The sequence below is a fragment of the Perognathus longimembris genome, chromosome 3 (assembly GCF_023159225.1).
Source record: "Perognathus longimembris pacificus isolate PPM17 chromosome 3, ASM2315922v1, whole genome shotgun sequence".
Classification (NCBI taxonomy): domain Eukaryota; kingdom Metazoa; phylum Chordata; class Mammalia; order Rodentia; family Heteromyidae; genus Perognathus; species Perognathus longimembris.
The window spans coordinates 63,840,522-63,854,216 of NC_063163.1; the positions used below are offsets into that span (position 1 = coordinate 63,840,522).

At 43.9% G+C, this 13,695-nt stretch overlaps 1 protein-coding gene across 5 annotated transcripts; it reads right to left on the bottom strand.

The window, feature by feature from the left end:
- Positions 1 to 2,660: 2,660 nt before the first annotated feature.
- Gjb6 (gap junction protein beta 6) lies at positions 2,661 to 12,968 on the bottom strand. 5 transcript variants are annotated; one of them, XM_048341688.1, is made up of 3 exons: positions 12,139 to 12,967; positions 8,910 to 9,052; positions 2,661 to 3,849 (listed from the first exon to the last, which is right to left on the bottom strand). In XM_048341688.1, the coding sequence occupies exon 3, from the start codon at positions 3,832 to 3,834 to the stop codon at positions 3,049 to 3,051; it is 786 nt and encodes a 261-aa protein (XP_048197645.1). In that variant the 5' UTR covers positions 3,835 to 3,849; positions 8,910 to 9,052; positions 12,139 to 12,967; the 3' UTR covers positions 2,661 to 3,048. The 5 variants fall into 5 exon arrangements, with proteins under 5 accessions (XP_048197645.1, XP_048197646.1, XP_048197647.1 ...); XM_048341689.1 differs by lacking the exon at positions 12,139 to 12,967 and adding an exon at positions 11,658 to 11,839; XM_048341690.1 differs by lacking the exon at positions 12,139 to 12,967 and adding an exon at positions 10,390 to 10,405.
- Between the last annotated feature and the right edge of the window lie 727 nt (positions 12,969 to 13,695).

A 13,695-nucleotide genomic window follows, 5' to 3' on the forward strand; every position in this document is an offset into this window, starting at 1 on the left:
GGAAGGTCAATCAGCCATTTTAAAAAAAGGAACATTGTAAGAGAATCATGAATTAGGAAGGCTGACTAGGCCTGTTTTCAGTGTGAGAAGGGAATTGTGATTTTCTTTTAAACATTAGTTCTTGGTATTTATTTAATGTGGCTACTAGGGCTTGAATTCAGGACCTGGGCACTGTCCCTTAGCTTTCATGCTTAAGGCTGGCACTCTGTCACCTGAACCACTTCCAGCTTTTTTGTGGGTAATTGAAGGTAAGAGTCTCATGGGCTTTCCTGCCCTGGCAGCTTTGAACCAAGGTCCTCAGATACCAGCCTCCTGACTAGATGAGATTACAGGCCGGAGGTACCAGCATCTGGCTAGTTCTTTGATTTATAGAATCAAAACATTTATAGATTAAATGATATATCTGGAATTTACTGTACATAGTGAAGAAAATGAGTTACTTTTATTTTTCTAGAGAAAGGCTGTGGAACATGTTCTTTAGTGATCTGTGTGCTAAACAAACCCTTCTGTGTTCCTCATTAATGGAGTTTCTGCTGATTAACGCCCCTGCTAAGCATCCCTTAGTAGAGAGGCTGTGTCATGTGTGTCTCATGACACTCAAGAGTGACCGGTCTGCACCCACTCAGTCACACACACACACAGAAGATGTTGATGTTCAATCTGGAAATTCCCGAAGACAAAGAGGTCTCCCCAGCTCTAAGTTTCAGACACAGTGCCTGATGGGCTAAAGGGCTCCTGGGGCAAATCCTCTGAGGCAAACTTTGTCTGAGGCTGCTGCCTGGATACAGTTTGAGTGTGTTGCTCAAAGCCTTGTGAGCTGGAACTCAGGTGCTTCTGTGATGATGTTGGGATAGTTTCCACCTTTAAGAGGGGGAGCTCTGTTGAACTCCAATGGCTCACACCTATAATCCTAGCTCCTCAGGAGACTGAGATCTGAGGATCAAGGTTCAAACCAGCCCAAGTAGGAAGGTCCACTTAGATTAACCACCAAAAATCTGGAACTAGATCTGTGATTCAAGTGCTAGAGCACCAACTTGGAGTGAAGGAAAGCTATGGGACAACACTCAAGCCCTGAATTCAAGTGCCAATAGCAGCAGGAGGAAATAAGGCTATCAGGACATGCCCATGGAGGGGTTAATGGCTGTCTTTCAAGAAGGTCCTACAGTAGGTCCTTATAAGCAGGAGTGACACTCCCTCCCCCCATCACTTGCTTAGTTCCTGCTCGCCAAGTGACCACTCCCTCTTTCATGTGACCCACCACAGAGCCATTCCCTGTGTTATAAAGACCCGGAGGTCCTCATCAGAGCCCACACAAAGCTATAAGCTTTAAAACAGTGAGCTAGGGCTGGGAATATGGCCTAGTGGCAAGAGTGCTTGACTCGTATACATGAAGCCCTGGGTTCGATTCCCCAGCACCACATATATAGAAAATGGCCAGAAGTGGCGCTGTGGCTCAAGTGGCAGAGTGCTAGCCTTGAGCAAAGAGAAGCCAGGGACAGTGCTCAGGCCCTGAATCCAAGGCCCAGGACTGGCAAAAAATAAATAAATAAAATAAAACAGTGAGCTAAACAAACCTCTTTATGTTACTCAGTTTCAGAGATTTTCCTAGCGTGACGCAAATGGACTAAACAGGCGTTTAAGACTTTCCTAACAATTTCCTCCTCCTCCTTCTCCTTTTCGCTTCCCTCTTCTTCTCTTCCTCTTCTCCAACTCCTTCTCTCCCCCTTCCTCCTCTTCCTTTTTTTCTCCCTTCTTCAAGATAGAGTCTTATTGTGTAACAGATATTGGCCTCCAAATGTGCAATTTTTCTGTCCCAGGCTCCAGAATTCTGGGACACATAGCGGCATTTGCCACCATGGCCGGCTCCTAATCTATGAACACTCACTTGACCCCTGAGTTCTACCAGTGGCTCACTCTTCTCTAAGCCAAGGGCCTAGAAGGCTACTGAAGGGTTTTGCTCATTTGGCCCGGTAGTGTGAGAATTCCTGTTGAAGTCCAGGTAACTTATTTATAGTAACTGTGGTAGCAAAAATTACCCAACCCACGTATGGCCTCTGTAACCATGGTAAGCAGGGGCCCAGAAGAAGCAGAAACTCAGTGCACAGGGAAGGTTAAACAGTGGGGACGAGCTTTATTAAGGTAGCCACATTCATGTTTCTAATGTTCATAAGAACTTGTTCAATAGGCCAGTTTCAAAACACATGCCCTTCTGTTACAGCACCATCTACATCCAAAAAGCAGTAAAAATATATTGTACAACAAACATATTCCACCTTAAAAGTGTTGCCAATTGACAATGCAAAAACAATATTTACAAGCTAGATCCTTTGTAAGTTTAAATTTTAGATACTCAAGGTTTACTTATAAAACTAACGTTTATGGAAATTTTTTTCCTTTGAGTAAGAAAGGCCAGTCATTATAAAAATACTTTGTATAAATTCAAAGTCAAAACTAAAATATTTAATCCTATTAAAATAATTTTTACCATAAAAATATTGATTTCTAAATAAATTGCTCTTTCTTTTTTGTTCTGGTACTGGGGTTTGAACTAAGGGCCTGCATGTTATTCCTTAGCTTTTTTTTTTGCACAAGGCTGGTACTTTACCACTTGAGCCATAGCTCCACTTCTGGCTTTCTGCTGGTTAATTGGAGATTAGAATCTCACAGACTTTGTTGCCCAGGATGGCTTTGAACCATGATCCTCAGATCTCAGCTTCCTGAGTAGCTAGGATTACAGGCATGAGCCTCAGCTTAACAAACTGCTTTTCATGACATTTATCAATATTTTCAGGGAGTACCCATTCACTGAGGCCATCCACATACAAGGGATTTATTAAAGGGACCTTTGGGCTTGATGGTGATTTTAGAGCTGGTCCATGTGTTCAACTAGGTTTCATGTGAACAATGCAAAGTATTCTATAAAAAGTGAACTCAAGTGTCTATCTATGATAGTCATTGATGAAGACAAACTTTATCTTAGAGAGAGAGACTTGTCTCCATGGGAAATCACATTTATTTAGAATGCAGCTACATTTTACCTTGAACTGCTTAACTTGGGAAAGTGGTGATGGCATTTTGGCCACTATCTGAAATCAGCTCATTCATTTCATTCTGTTTGCTCTCTTTGAGAGCATGGTTGGGGTGAGTTTTCTGTGTCTGGACTCTTTTTGATCTTCTAAAGCAGACTTTCAGTAGTAGATAACACAGCTCAGCCACATTGAGCAACATGCAAATCACAGAGGCAGAAATCATAAAAATGGTGAAGACAGTCTTCTCAGTTGGTCTGGAAATGAAACAGTCCACCAGATTGGGGCAGGGATCAATGCCACATTTCAACACCCAGGGCAAGTGGTACCCATTGTAGAGAAAGTAAAACACGTACATGAAAGCAGCTTCGAAGATGATTCGGAAAAAGATGCTGCTAGTGTAAGTCCACCACAGCGATCCCTCAATCCGCACCTTTTGTCTTTTAATGTCCTCTAAGTCTTTGAATTCATCCCTCTTCTCTCCCCGCCGGAACCTCCGAGCAGCTTCCTGTCTGTGGTAGGCCACGTGCATGGCCACTAGCAGGGCAGGGGTGGACACGAAGATGAGTTGCAAAGCCCAGAGCCGGATATGGGACACTGGGAAGAAATGGTCATAGCACACGTTCTTACACCCTGGCTGCAGTGTGTTGCAGACAAAGTCCTCCTGCTCATCGCCCCACACTTCCTGGGCAGCCACCACGAGAATCATCACTCGGAAAATAAAGATGACCGTGATCCACACCTTGCCGATGCTGGTGGAGTGCTTGTTCACACCCCCGATGAAAGTGTGCAGGGTCCCCCAGTCCATGGTGCCTGCTTATTCCTAGACAGCCAATAGGAACAAAAAAATCAGTGTGGAGTCTCTGGATTGGTGAGACAATGCTGCAATGAACTTGACATTACAGATACAGATGGGTATATTGAGACCTACCTTCAACCCCTAGTCTATTAGTAGGGGTTTTTTCCTATAAGGAAAACCTGTTCCAAACATATTCTGTTGTTGTTGTTGTTGTTATTGTTTTTTGGGGGGTGGCAAAGGTTTAAAATTGTCCAGAGTTAACTGAAGCCCTGATTCCATGTTAGGTTGCTGATCTCATCAGCAGAAATACAAGTAAACAGATCGGTGTCCAAACTCCCTTTCAGTCCCTGTCAAGGGCTCATCTAATCCTAGCTAGTATAATCCTCATGCAACCCTAGCTAGTCAGGAGGCTGAGATCTGAGCATCCCAGTTTGAGGCCAGTCTGGGCAGAATGGTCTATGAGACTGATCTCCAATTAACCAGCAGAAAGCTGGAAGTGAAGCTATGACTCAAGTGGTAGAGTACCAGCCTTGAGTGAAAAAGCCAAGGGACAGCTCTCAGGCCCTGAGTTCAAATCCTAGTACCAGCACAAAAAACCAACCAACCAACAAGAAAGTAAGGGCTCAAAGAACTTCCCCACAGTAGCTTATTAAAGCTTATTAAATAGCTTATCTAATAAAAGATGTAGTAGAATGGTGTAATTGGTTTTACTCAGTAGAAATGGGAGGAAAGCAAATAATTCTTACCTTACTTTATATACTATACACATGCTTATTTTTAAAATTTCATTTAAAAACTTATCTTTAGCTGTGCAAAGGAGTTTCAGTTCAACGTGCCGGTTTATGAACACAATGAATCTTGATCAACATCACCCCTTCCATCATTCTCCCTCATCTCTCCCAACCCCACTTACCCCTCAAGTTACTCGGTTCCATGTTCACACATATATATTGAGTACCGCCATCTGTCCTCTGCTGCCCTTGCTCTCTCCATTCATCTGCCCACCTCTCTCTGACCTCACCTCCAGCTTCCTGGTATCATTTTGTTAAACTGTAAGTCAGTTGTGTACTCATACTTATTTCTAGCTTGAATTGTACCATTGTCTGTAATCATGTGTTATTAGGAAAGCTAATATAGTCAACTATACCCTTCAGAAAGAGAATCACAAGGTTTTGTACAAATTATTTCTTTGTTCTCCAATTTCACCAGGCCCTGGAATGGCTTTCCATCAAAGCTTGGGTCCCGTTTACAGCAGAGGCCACTGCTAATGGGGAGTAGCTGCCACCAAACCCCCAGTTGCCCTCTCTGCTAAGGACTGATCTAGCATCTCTAAAGAAAAAGTATTTCCATACATCTCTGAAGCCTTTTGCTGCAATCCACACACTTGTTTTCTTGTCCTACAAAAAGATGTGTCTTTAGTCAAGAAGACTAACAACTTGCTGGGTGCGAGTGTCTCACGCCTGTAATCCTAGCTACTCAGGAGACTGAAAGCTGAAGATCATGGTTCAAAGCTAGCCTGGGGAAAAATAGTCCATGAGACTTTTATCTCCAATTAACTAGCAACAACAACAACAACAGAGTGGAGCTGTGACTCAAGTGGTAGAGTGTTAGGTGGAAGGGAAAAAGCCAAGTGAGAACAAGAGGCCCAGTACAGGGAATAAACAAACAACATTGGTCAACGTTCATACACTGAATTAATACACTGAACAGCCTAGTTTTTAGGGAAGCATATTAATTGATTAAATTAAAAAGAAAAGAGGGGTTGCATTTTGTAGCTGAATATTTTCAGAGGAAGGCAATAAGGGCTTCTCAAAGAAGCTGTCCATTGTTATGAGGGTCAGGTAAAGATGGGAGAGGCTTCTGGTAGCTTGAGGAATGAGTTTGAAAGCCATAGAAAAATGGAAGAAGACTCAGGTCCTCACACCAATGGAGTGGCCCACACTTGTGACAACACCACGAATTTAAAACAGAATATGAGCTGAACCTTACAGAACCAAAGGCAGAATGTAAAAAGGTAACAATGTCAGGATGTGTAAAGTAACCAAAAATAAGATACATGAGCCCAGCTGGGTGCTGGTGGCTCACACCTGTAATCCTAGCTCCTCAGGAGGCCGAGATCTGAGGAACCTAGTTCAAAACCAGGTCAAGCAGAAAAGTCTCTCAGACTCTTATCTCTAATTAGCCACTAAAATGCTGGAAATGGAGCTGTGGATTAAGAGGTAGAGCACAAGCTTTGAATGAAAGCCCTTAAGGTAAAGTGCCCAAGCCTTGAGTTCAAGCCCTGGTACTGACATTCATGCACATCAAACGAGTATGAAATACTCTCTCTTATCTGCCTCATGGCCAAAAGAGGCTTTCTGTATCCACAGTAAATGTTGATGTTAACTAATCCTAACTAGTAAGAATTATACAATTAATTTTTAGTCTCTGCTGAAAAACATTATAATGCATTGTTCTTTGCTGTTCAGTCCTAGAGTCATTTCAGAATGTTATCAGTGGGGTGAGAGGAGTTTATTCACCTTGAATTTTAGAACTAGCTTACAGTGGCTGTTCTCTTTGAAGTCAGCCTGTGTGTTTTATAAACTGATGTTCTCTCATCCAAGAAACATAAACATGTCCTATAATGCACCTAATCAGACAGATTCTTTTGTTATTGTTGTTTTGTTTTTCACTTTTGGTGCCAGTACTGGGGTTTGAACTCAGTGCCTAGGCACTGTCCTTTAGCTTTTTTGCTTCAAAAGCTACTTGAGCCACAGCTCCACTTCTGGCTTATTAGAGATGAGAGTCTCACAGACTTTCCTGCCCAGGCTGGCTTCAAATTGGAATCCTCAGATCTCTGCTTCCTGTATAGCTAACAATACAAATGTGAGTCACTAGCACCTAGCCTGATTTCCCTGTACTTTTTTTTTTGTATTAAAAATAGACCTTAACAGTCTTACAAAGGGGTTTCAACTCAACATGTCAATGTATGAAGACAATACATCTTGATTAATGTCACCCCCTTTCATCATTCTCCCTGCATTTTTAAAAGGAAAAAAAAGGTTTATCCAAGTCATTAAGAAAAATGAGGTTAAACCCCAATACAGACATATTTAGCCTGCTAGTCACTGAAGACAATCAGGCAAGAAGCAAGTCACCTGATTCAAAGGATCTTCTTGCAAGAGCAACAAAGGCCCTGTTATTTATAGTAGAAGAAAAGATCCAAAAGGACTAGTGTTTTCTGCTCTTTGTAATTTACCTTGTCGGGGTTCAGCAAAGCAAGTACTTTCGGTAAAGAGGAGGCAAATTTCCTAGCAGTGAAAAATGTCTTTTGAAATTCTTTTGTCTCGATCTCATTATTCCTGAGGGTCTCACCACAACTCCCTGGGCACCTGTCCTGCATAGCATTCTCTGTAGGCCAAGAGTGAGGAAGGAACGGTCATCTCACACACACTAGGAGACAGGCCAAGATGGTGGCCCTTCTTGGGTTGACTGAACCCTAACTTAGCTCACAAAGGTCTGCAGTTACTGGGAAAGGTCTGAATGACTTCCGGAGACTTCTCCCAGCAAGGATTGATGTGTGATACAAGTGACAGACAGCTGAAGATATAGCCAGGTCATCACTGAGCTCCTTCTGCCCTGGGCTGTCAGTGGGTCCAGGCACCCAGGCCGGAGTGTGTGCAAGGAGCAGGAACATAGCATTCCAGTGTTTCATCTTCCCTTGTAGAAATGCATGATCTTCTGGATGCCAGTGGCTCTTATCTGTAATACTAACTACTCAGGAGGCTGAGATTTGAGGACCAAGGTTTGAAGCCAGCCAGGGCAAGAAAGTCTGTGAGACTCTTATTTCTAATTAGCCAGCAAAAAGCCAGAAATGAAGGTCTGACTCAAGTGGTAGAGTACCAGCTTTGAGCAAAAACTCCAAGTAAGAGTGTGAGGTCCTAGGTTCAAGTCCCAAATACTAGCATAAAAGAGAAAATAAAAAAGAAATGATGAAAATATTAAAAAAATACATGATCTGGATATATCTTTCATTAGTATTTTAATTAAAGAGCAGAAAGCCCAACACGTGTTTGGAAATTGCCATTAATTTAGAATTACTTTGTAAAATTACTGCAGCCACTAGAACTCTTTGTAATCTTAGTAAACCAAATCCTTCTTTCCTTTCATCTAAGCTAAAGTTGATGGGAAGAGCTTCTTCAAAATTAAACACACATTTAACTCTGTAAAGCAGCGAGTTTTGTTTTAACTTCTCTGACTCTTACAAGGAACAAGTAAACATACCTGTAGTTGTCACTTTCTAGGAATGCATTACATTTAAACTTAGGAAGGTAAAATGGACCTGGTGTAGTGATATATCCAGTTATAGTGCCCAACTCAACGCTTATTCTTGATACTAAAATTCCACTCCTAAATATTTAGCTCCAAAAGTTAGTACTCACAGTGGCACTACTTCTGAGGAAACACACAGTACTTTGAAGATGAATGATTCTTCCCTTTCACAATTCCAATCACTTAGGTCCATTGATGTTCTAACAGTAGTGCCATCTCTCTTGATTATTTTATTTATTTTTTCATTTACTTGTTTATTTATTTATATTTTTGTGTGTTGGAACTGTGGCTTAAACTCAGGGTCTTGTGCTCTTGTTTAACTTTTTAGCTGGTTCTCTACCACTTGAGCCACACCCCCACTTCTGACTTTTGCTGTTTAGTTGGAGAAAAGCCTGGACTGTCTTTGAACGTCTGTCATCATATCTCAGTCTTCTGATTAGCTAGGATTTACAGACATGAGCCACTGGTTCCCAGCTCTTAATTGTTAACCCCCCACCCTTATCCTCTACACCCTTTTGTAAGAAATTTAATCACAACTGCTTGGACATGCCATTGAAGACAGAACCCAAGCTAAAGCCCTAAACACGAGAGCATTACCCATCAGCATGCCAAAGAGGTGGGAAAGAGCTTTCTTTTTTTAAAGATAGCTTGGAAAAAAAAATCATTTGGCAAATATTTGCTAGATCTGAGAGAACACACTCCTTACAAGGTCCATGTGAGTCCTGCAGAACCTCAGATAAAAGGAAAACAAAGACTGAGCAAAACAAACAAACCTGAGCCTTATTTCCACAGACTCCCAGTGTGGGGGCTCCAAGATCAGGGCAAGGTCCCTGCTTGCTTGCCTTGAAGACAGCAGTGCCCAGTGCCCCTGAATGTAAGTCTTTGCTCTGTTTCTTGCAGTCAGTGGGGAAGCCGCCTGTAGAACAAAAAATAGTAGTTGTTGCCACACTCTCTTAAGTCTTCTAGCCCATGTTCATTGGATTAACTTATGGGTACTTTTCCTTTATCCTCAGAATGATGATGGGATAGATTTGGATGGTGTCAGTTTCCTAATGCTTTCTACTTAAAAAAGGAAAAAAGTCACATGTGAAAAATCAAAGATGCTCTTTGGTGTAGATTTTTCCTCTGTCAAAATAATAACAATAATAGCTATGATTTCCCCCATCCCAAATCTCCCATTCTTTAAACATCAAAAAATGGAATAAGATTTTGGGAAACTGAATATACCTTTCCTTTCAAATCAGCAGCTTACAAAAAATAAAAAACCACAAGGACTTTCTTTAATGTAGAAGAATCAGTATCTTTTGTCTCCAGAAATCTCAGGAGATCTGAGAGACAATCTGATAGTTGGTTTTTAAATTTTATGACACAAAACTTCAATGCTTTCAAAGTAACACTTAATGATCACAATGGACTTAGATCTCCCAAACTTCTTCAAAATTATTAAAGAGTGAAACTTGCTTTTTGAGTGTGAGTTAACATATAAGACGGACCATTTACAGAATTACATATCTCTTACTCTACTTAATAAATCATGGAGTTTAACCTCTCTAGATCTGTTAGCAGTATCTATTCACTTGCAAACTTGACTTTCCAAATATTTGAGTTTTACCACATTTAAATGACTCTAACAATAAAAATGAAAAAGTCCTCTGAGGCCCAATTCCTTATGGATGGAACAAATAAACATAAATGTTAACCTATGACTATATAGCCACTGGGAAAGATTATGACTCTCACTGGACCAAGAAGCTTTAGCCAAAAATCATTTCCTCCAAATTTTATTCCTCTTAGCATGCATACAAATGATCCAAAGCTTCTGGAATATTCAGACTGAATCAAAGAGGCATACTGGTCAGGTGCAAGTTCAAATTTTCTTTGAGCCTACTGAAATTGTTGAACCAGACCTTATATAGTTCATTTCCTTCTCACCTTACAATTCTAAAAAGAAAATGTAAGAAAAAGAGAATAACTAGGTACTGGTGGCTCATGCCTCTAATCCTAGCTGCTGAGGAGACTGAGATCTGAGAATTGAGATTAGGAACTATTGTGGGCAGAAAAGTCCATGACACTCTTATCTCCAATTAACCAGCAAAAAGCTGGAAGTGGAGCTGTGGTTCAAGTGGTAGAGGGCTAGCCTTGAGCAAAGAACTAAGCAAGATTGTGAGACCCTGAATTCAAGTCTCACTACTAGTACCACAAAAAGAAATTTTAAAAAAGAAAAGAAAAAGGAAAGAATAAAATCTCCATTACCTGTATCAGAAGTTGTCCTAACAACTAGTGGAACCGGTGAAAAAGACCAGTGTCTTCAAGGTCTTAGACTCTGTAGAGATGGTGAGCATCTCAGTTATGTGACAAGCTAGAGTCCTGAGGCTCTGTCTTTATATCCACCCCTCCCAAGGTTCAAACAAAACCAGCAAAGACTGCCCAATGGAAACAGCAAGACACAGCTGGCCTTCCACAGAAACAGTTCTGAGCTGCATTCTGCAATTCTGAGGACGTTTCTTCTAGCATACTGGGCTAGATTCTTCTAGAACTGGGGCAAGAAAAGCAGAAAGTGTACTTGAAGGAAAGAAAGGCAGAGAGTTAAACTTAACCAGGCACCAAATGATGGCTAGGAGGGGTCATTAAGGAGACCAAAAAAGTATCTCTCTGATCAGGTGCCCATAGCTACCTGAAGGCCACACTCACCCAGTCCCTGTCCTGATCTCCAGCCCGGCATGGGCAGGCTGGTGCAAGACAGCAAAACAGAATGCCCAGCACCTGGGATGGCTCCTGCAGGGCCATCTGACAGGTGACTGCACCTTTTAATAGGATGTGTCACCAGGTCCTTTTAATTACTGCTCTCCACACTATTGTCACCTACATGTCATACGTTCAGGATTTAAATTATGCAATCCATCCTGGTCAGCTCTCTCCTGAATTGAATCTGTTGCTTCCAAGTCTCAGGATTTGACCGAGAAGTTAAACATCATCCCTGGATCTGGCTTTCTGCTCCCCAAAACCAATTCAGAAACCAGTCCCAAGGTAAAAATAAAAATCCAAAAAACACAGCAAAGAAAATAGGGGAAAGGGCACCTAGTTCTCGCTCTGGCCACTTCTACAACACAATGCATATACACAGGAAACCTGTCACACAAGTCTGAGGGGACCCGGGCCGTGGAAGCCAAACCAGTCCATCCTCGTTCCTGGAAGCCAGCTTGTGGGAGAGGGGTGCCCCGAGTGGCGCCCACTGTTTAGTGCCACTGCGCCCGCCAGGGAGTTCAGACTGAGGATGCGGATGGAGAGGCAGATAAGGATGCTGGTGGCCCCAGGGCGGCGGGCACCCACCCTCGGTCCCCCGCCTGGGGACAGTCACCAAGGGCCTGGCTTCCTGCGCCCTACGGGGCTACAAGGGCCAGGAAGGGGACAGATCAGATCTCCCATCTTACCTGCTCGGCTTCTCGGCGCGGGGGAAACGCCTTCCTAGGGCCAGGATGGCGCCCCTCGCTCGCGCCCCTCACTGCACGGCGCCCGCGTACCTGCTGGGTTGGGAACCGGGTGCTGGGCACGCGGCGGCGCCCTGTGCGCCGGCTGGCAGGGCCGATGGGCTCGGGCCGCCGGATTACCGACGGTGACGAGTCGGAATCTGTGCTGGGCTGCTCCTCCAGGGCGCTGGGCTCCCACCTGCAGAGCCTTTTTAACCGCGCCCCACCCCGCCTCTGCCTGACGCGGCCCGGGCGGGCTGCGGGGAAGCCAGCGCGCGGTCCCTGACGCGCACGCCCGGCCCTTCCCGGGGGGGGGGGGCAGGGGCGCACGGAGGGTCTTCCTTGGGGGGCTCGGAGGTGCTTGGGGATACGGGGCATGCTGTGGTTCCCCGCGCACAGGAGCGGGAGCCCAGCCAGGTCGGATCAAGGGCACGATGGGGATGGGCCCACCCGCAAAGCCTGTGACCAAGCTAGCCCGGTTGGGGTAGGGGCTGCTAGGAACCCAAGGCAGCAGACTGTGGGCGATTGATCTCACCAGCCTTCCCGGAGGTTTGGAGCAAGTGGCAGCTGTTGGAACAGTGCTGGGGACAAGTCCTTCGTCCTGGGTCCTGGGGTCCTCTTGCGGCCCCGTGGGGATGGGTGGGGTGCTCTCTCCCTGACAGCAGTCTGGAAGTGCTTTATGCATCACTGACCACTTGGAGAAGCAGTAACAATTAATTTATTAGTTACCCCCATTTTTTGAAGGTCACTCCAGGGAGCAGGGTGGCCTTTCTCGGGCCTGCCCACCACGGAGAGACCCTGTGCTCACAGACAGGGCCCCCAGAGCCGAGGGCGGGCGCACAGGGCGGTGGATACACCCTGGTGGGTTTAGGGACCCGGCGTTACAAGTTCTGACCTCTCCTGCAAGAGATGTGGAACTTGCTTATTGCACAAAATCGGTTAGTAATTAACCATATTCTACCAGTTGGGTCATTCTCTCGTAAAACAGGACTAATAGGGGAACCTAAAAATATGTTTTCCAGGTCATGGAGATTGAGCTAAGGCTTTATTAAAAACCTGCTTTTCCAAAAGACTTCAATACTAGGCTACTAGAGAATTCGTTCTGGGTCCACCAAGTTTAGAACTTTACTACTATGCCCTGAAATGGCTCTGAGCCAAGGATGAGAAGGCAGAACCCAAGGCTTGGGTGTTGCTTGGGCCTGAATCTTTGCCCTTTCCTCTCCTGTCTTTCACAGTTTGGCGACAGTGGACCTTCCAGTTTTGTCTCCATCATGCCTGTAGGCATACATTCCACACAGGCTCCATCTGTTGGCCCAGGAAAACAGTTTTTTCCAAGCAGATGTTAATGTTACTGTTGTAAACAGTTCAAATTCTTCTTGCCATTTTCCTTTCCTTTCCCTCCATTTTCCTTCTTTCCTCTCTCTCTGCATTCCTACAGTAATAGGTAAAGTGCTTTGTATACAGTAAATGTCATTCTGTGAATATTTGTGTATTATCAGCATAGTAGAGAGTCATGTGTTTGCTTTCTTAAAGCCTGTCAGGTCTCAGTCCTGCAGCTGATCCTTTGCAAAAACAGTGCCTGAGCTTCTACACCCTGGACGGGTGAAAGTCATTGTAGGAACAATGCAGGACAGAGAACTGTCAGAGCAAGAATGTATGCACTAGCCTCAAGCAAGAAAGCTCAGAGACAGTGCTCAAGCCCTGAGTACAAGCCCCAGTACTGGCACACACACACACACACACAAACAAAAATACCCACTGTGCCCTTAGTTGTGAGTGAAAACATGAAATTCACTTGATAAATGTCCTTTTCTGCAACTTAGTGGTTATTTCTGAGAATGTAATGGGTACAAAATGTATAAAGTGTGAATTCTGCAAAGTAAGGAGATGTGAAGGGATGATGGGTGAGAGGCTACTGAAAATCTACAAATTCACTCAGTGGCCTCTTCTGCCTTTCACATAAAGAACTGAGAGGGTTCCTATGGTTGCTAGCACATGCGTACAGAGAAGAACTCCAATTCCATTGCTCTACCAACCGACATCAAAGCTCAGCTTTGGACTCTTTTTTTGGTTGGTACTGGGGCATGAAATA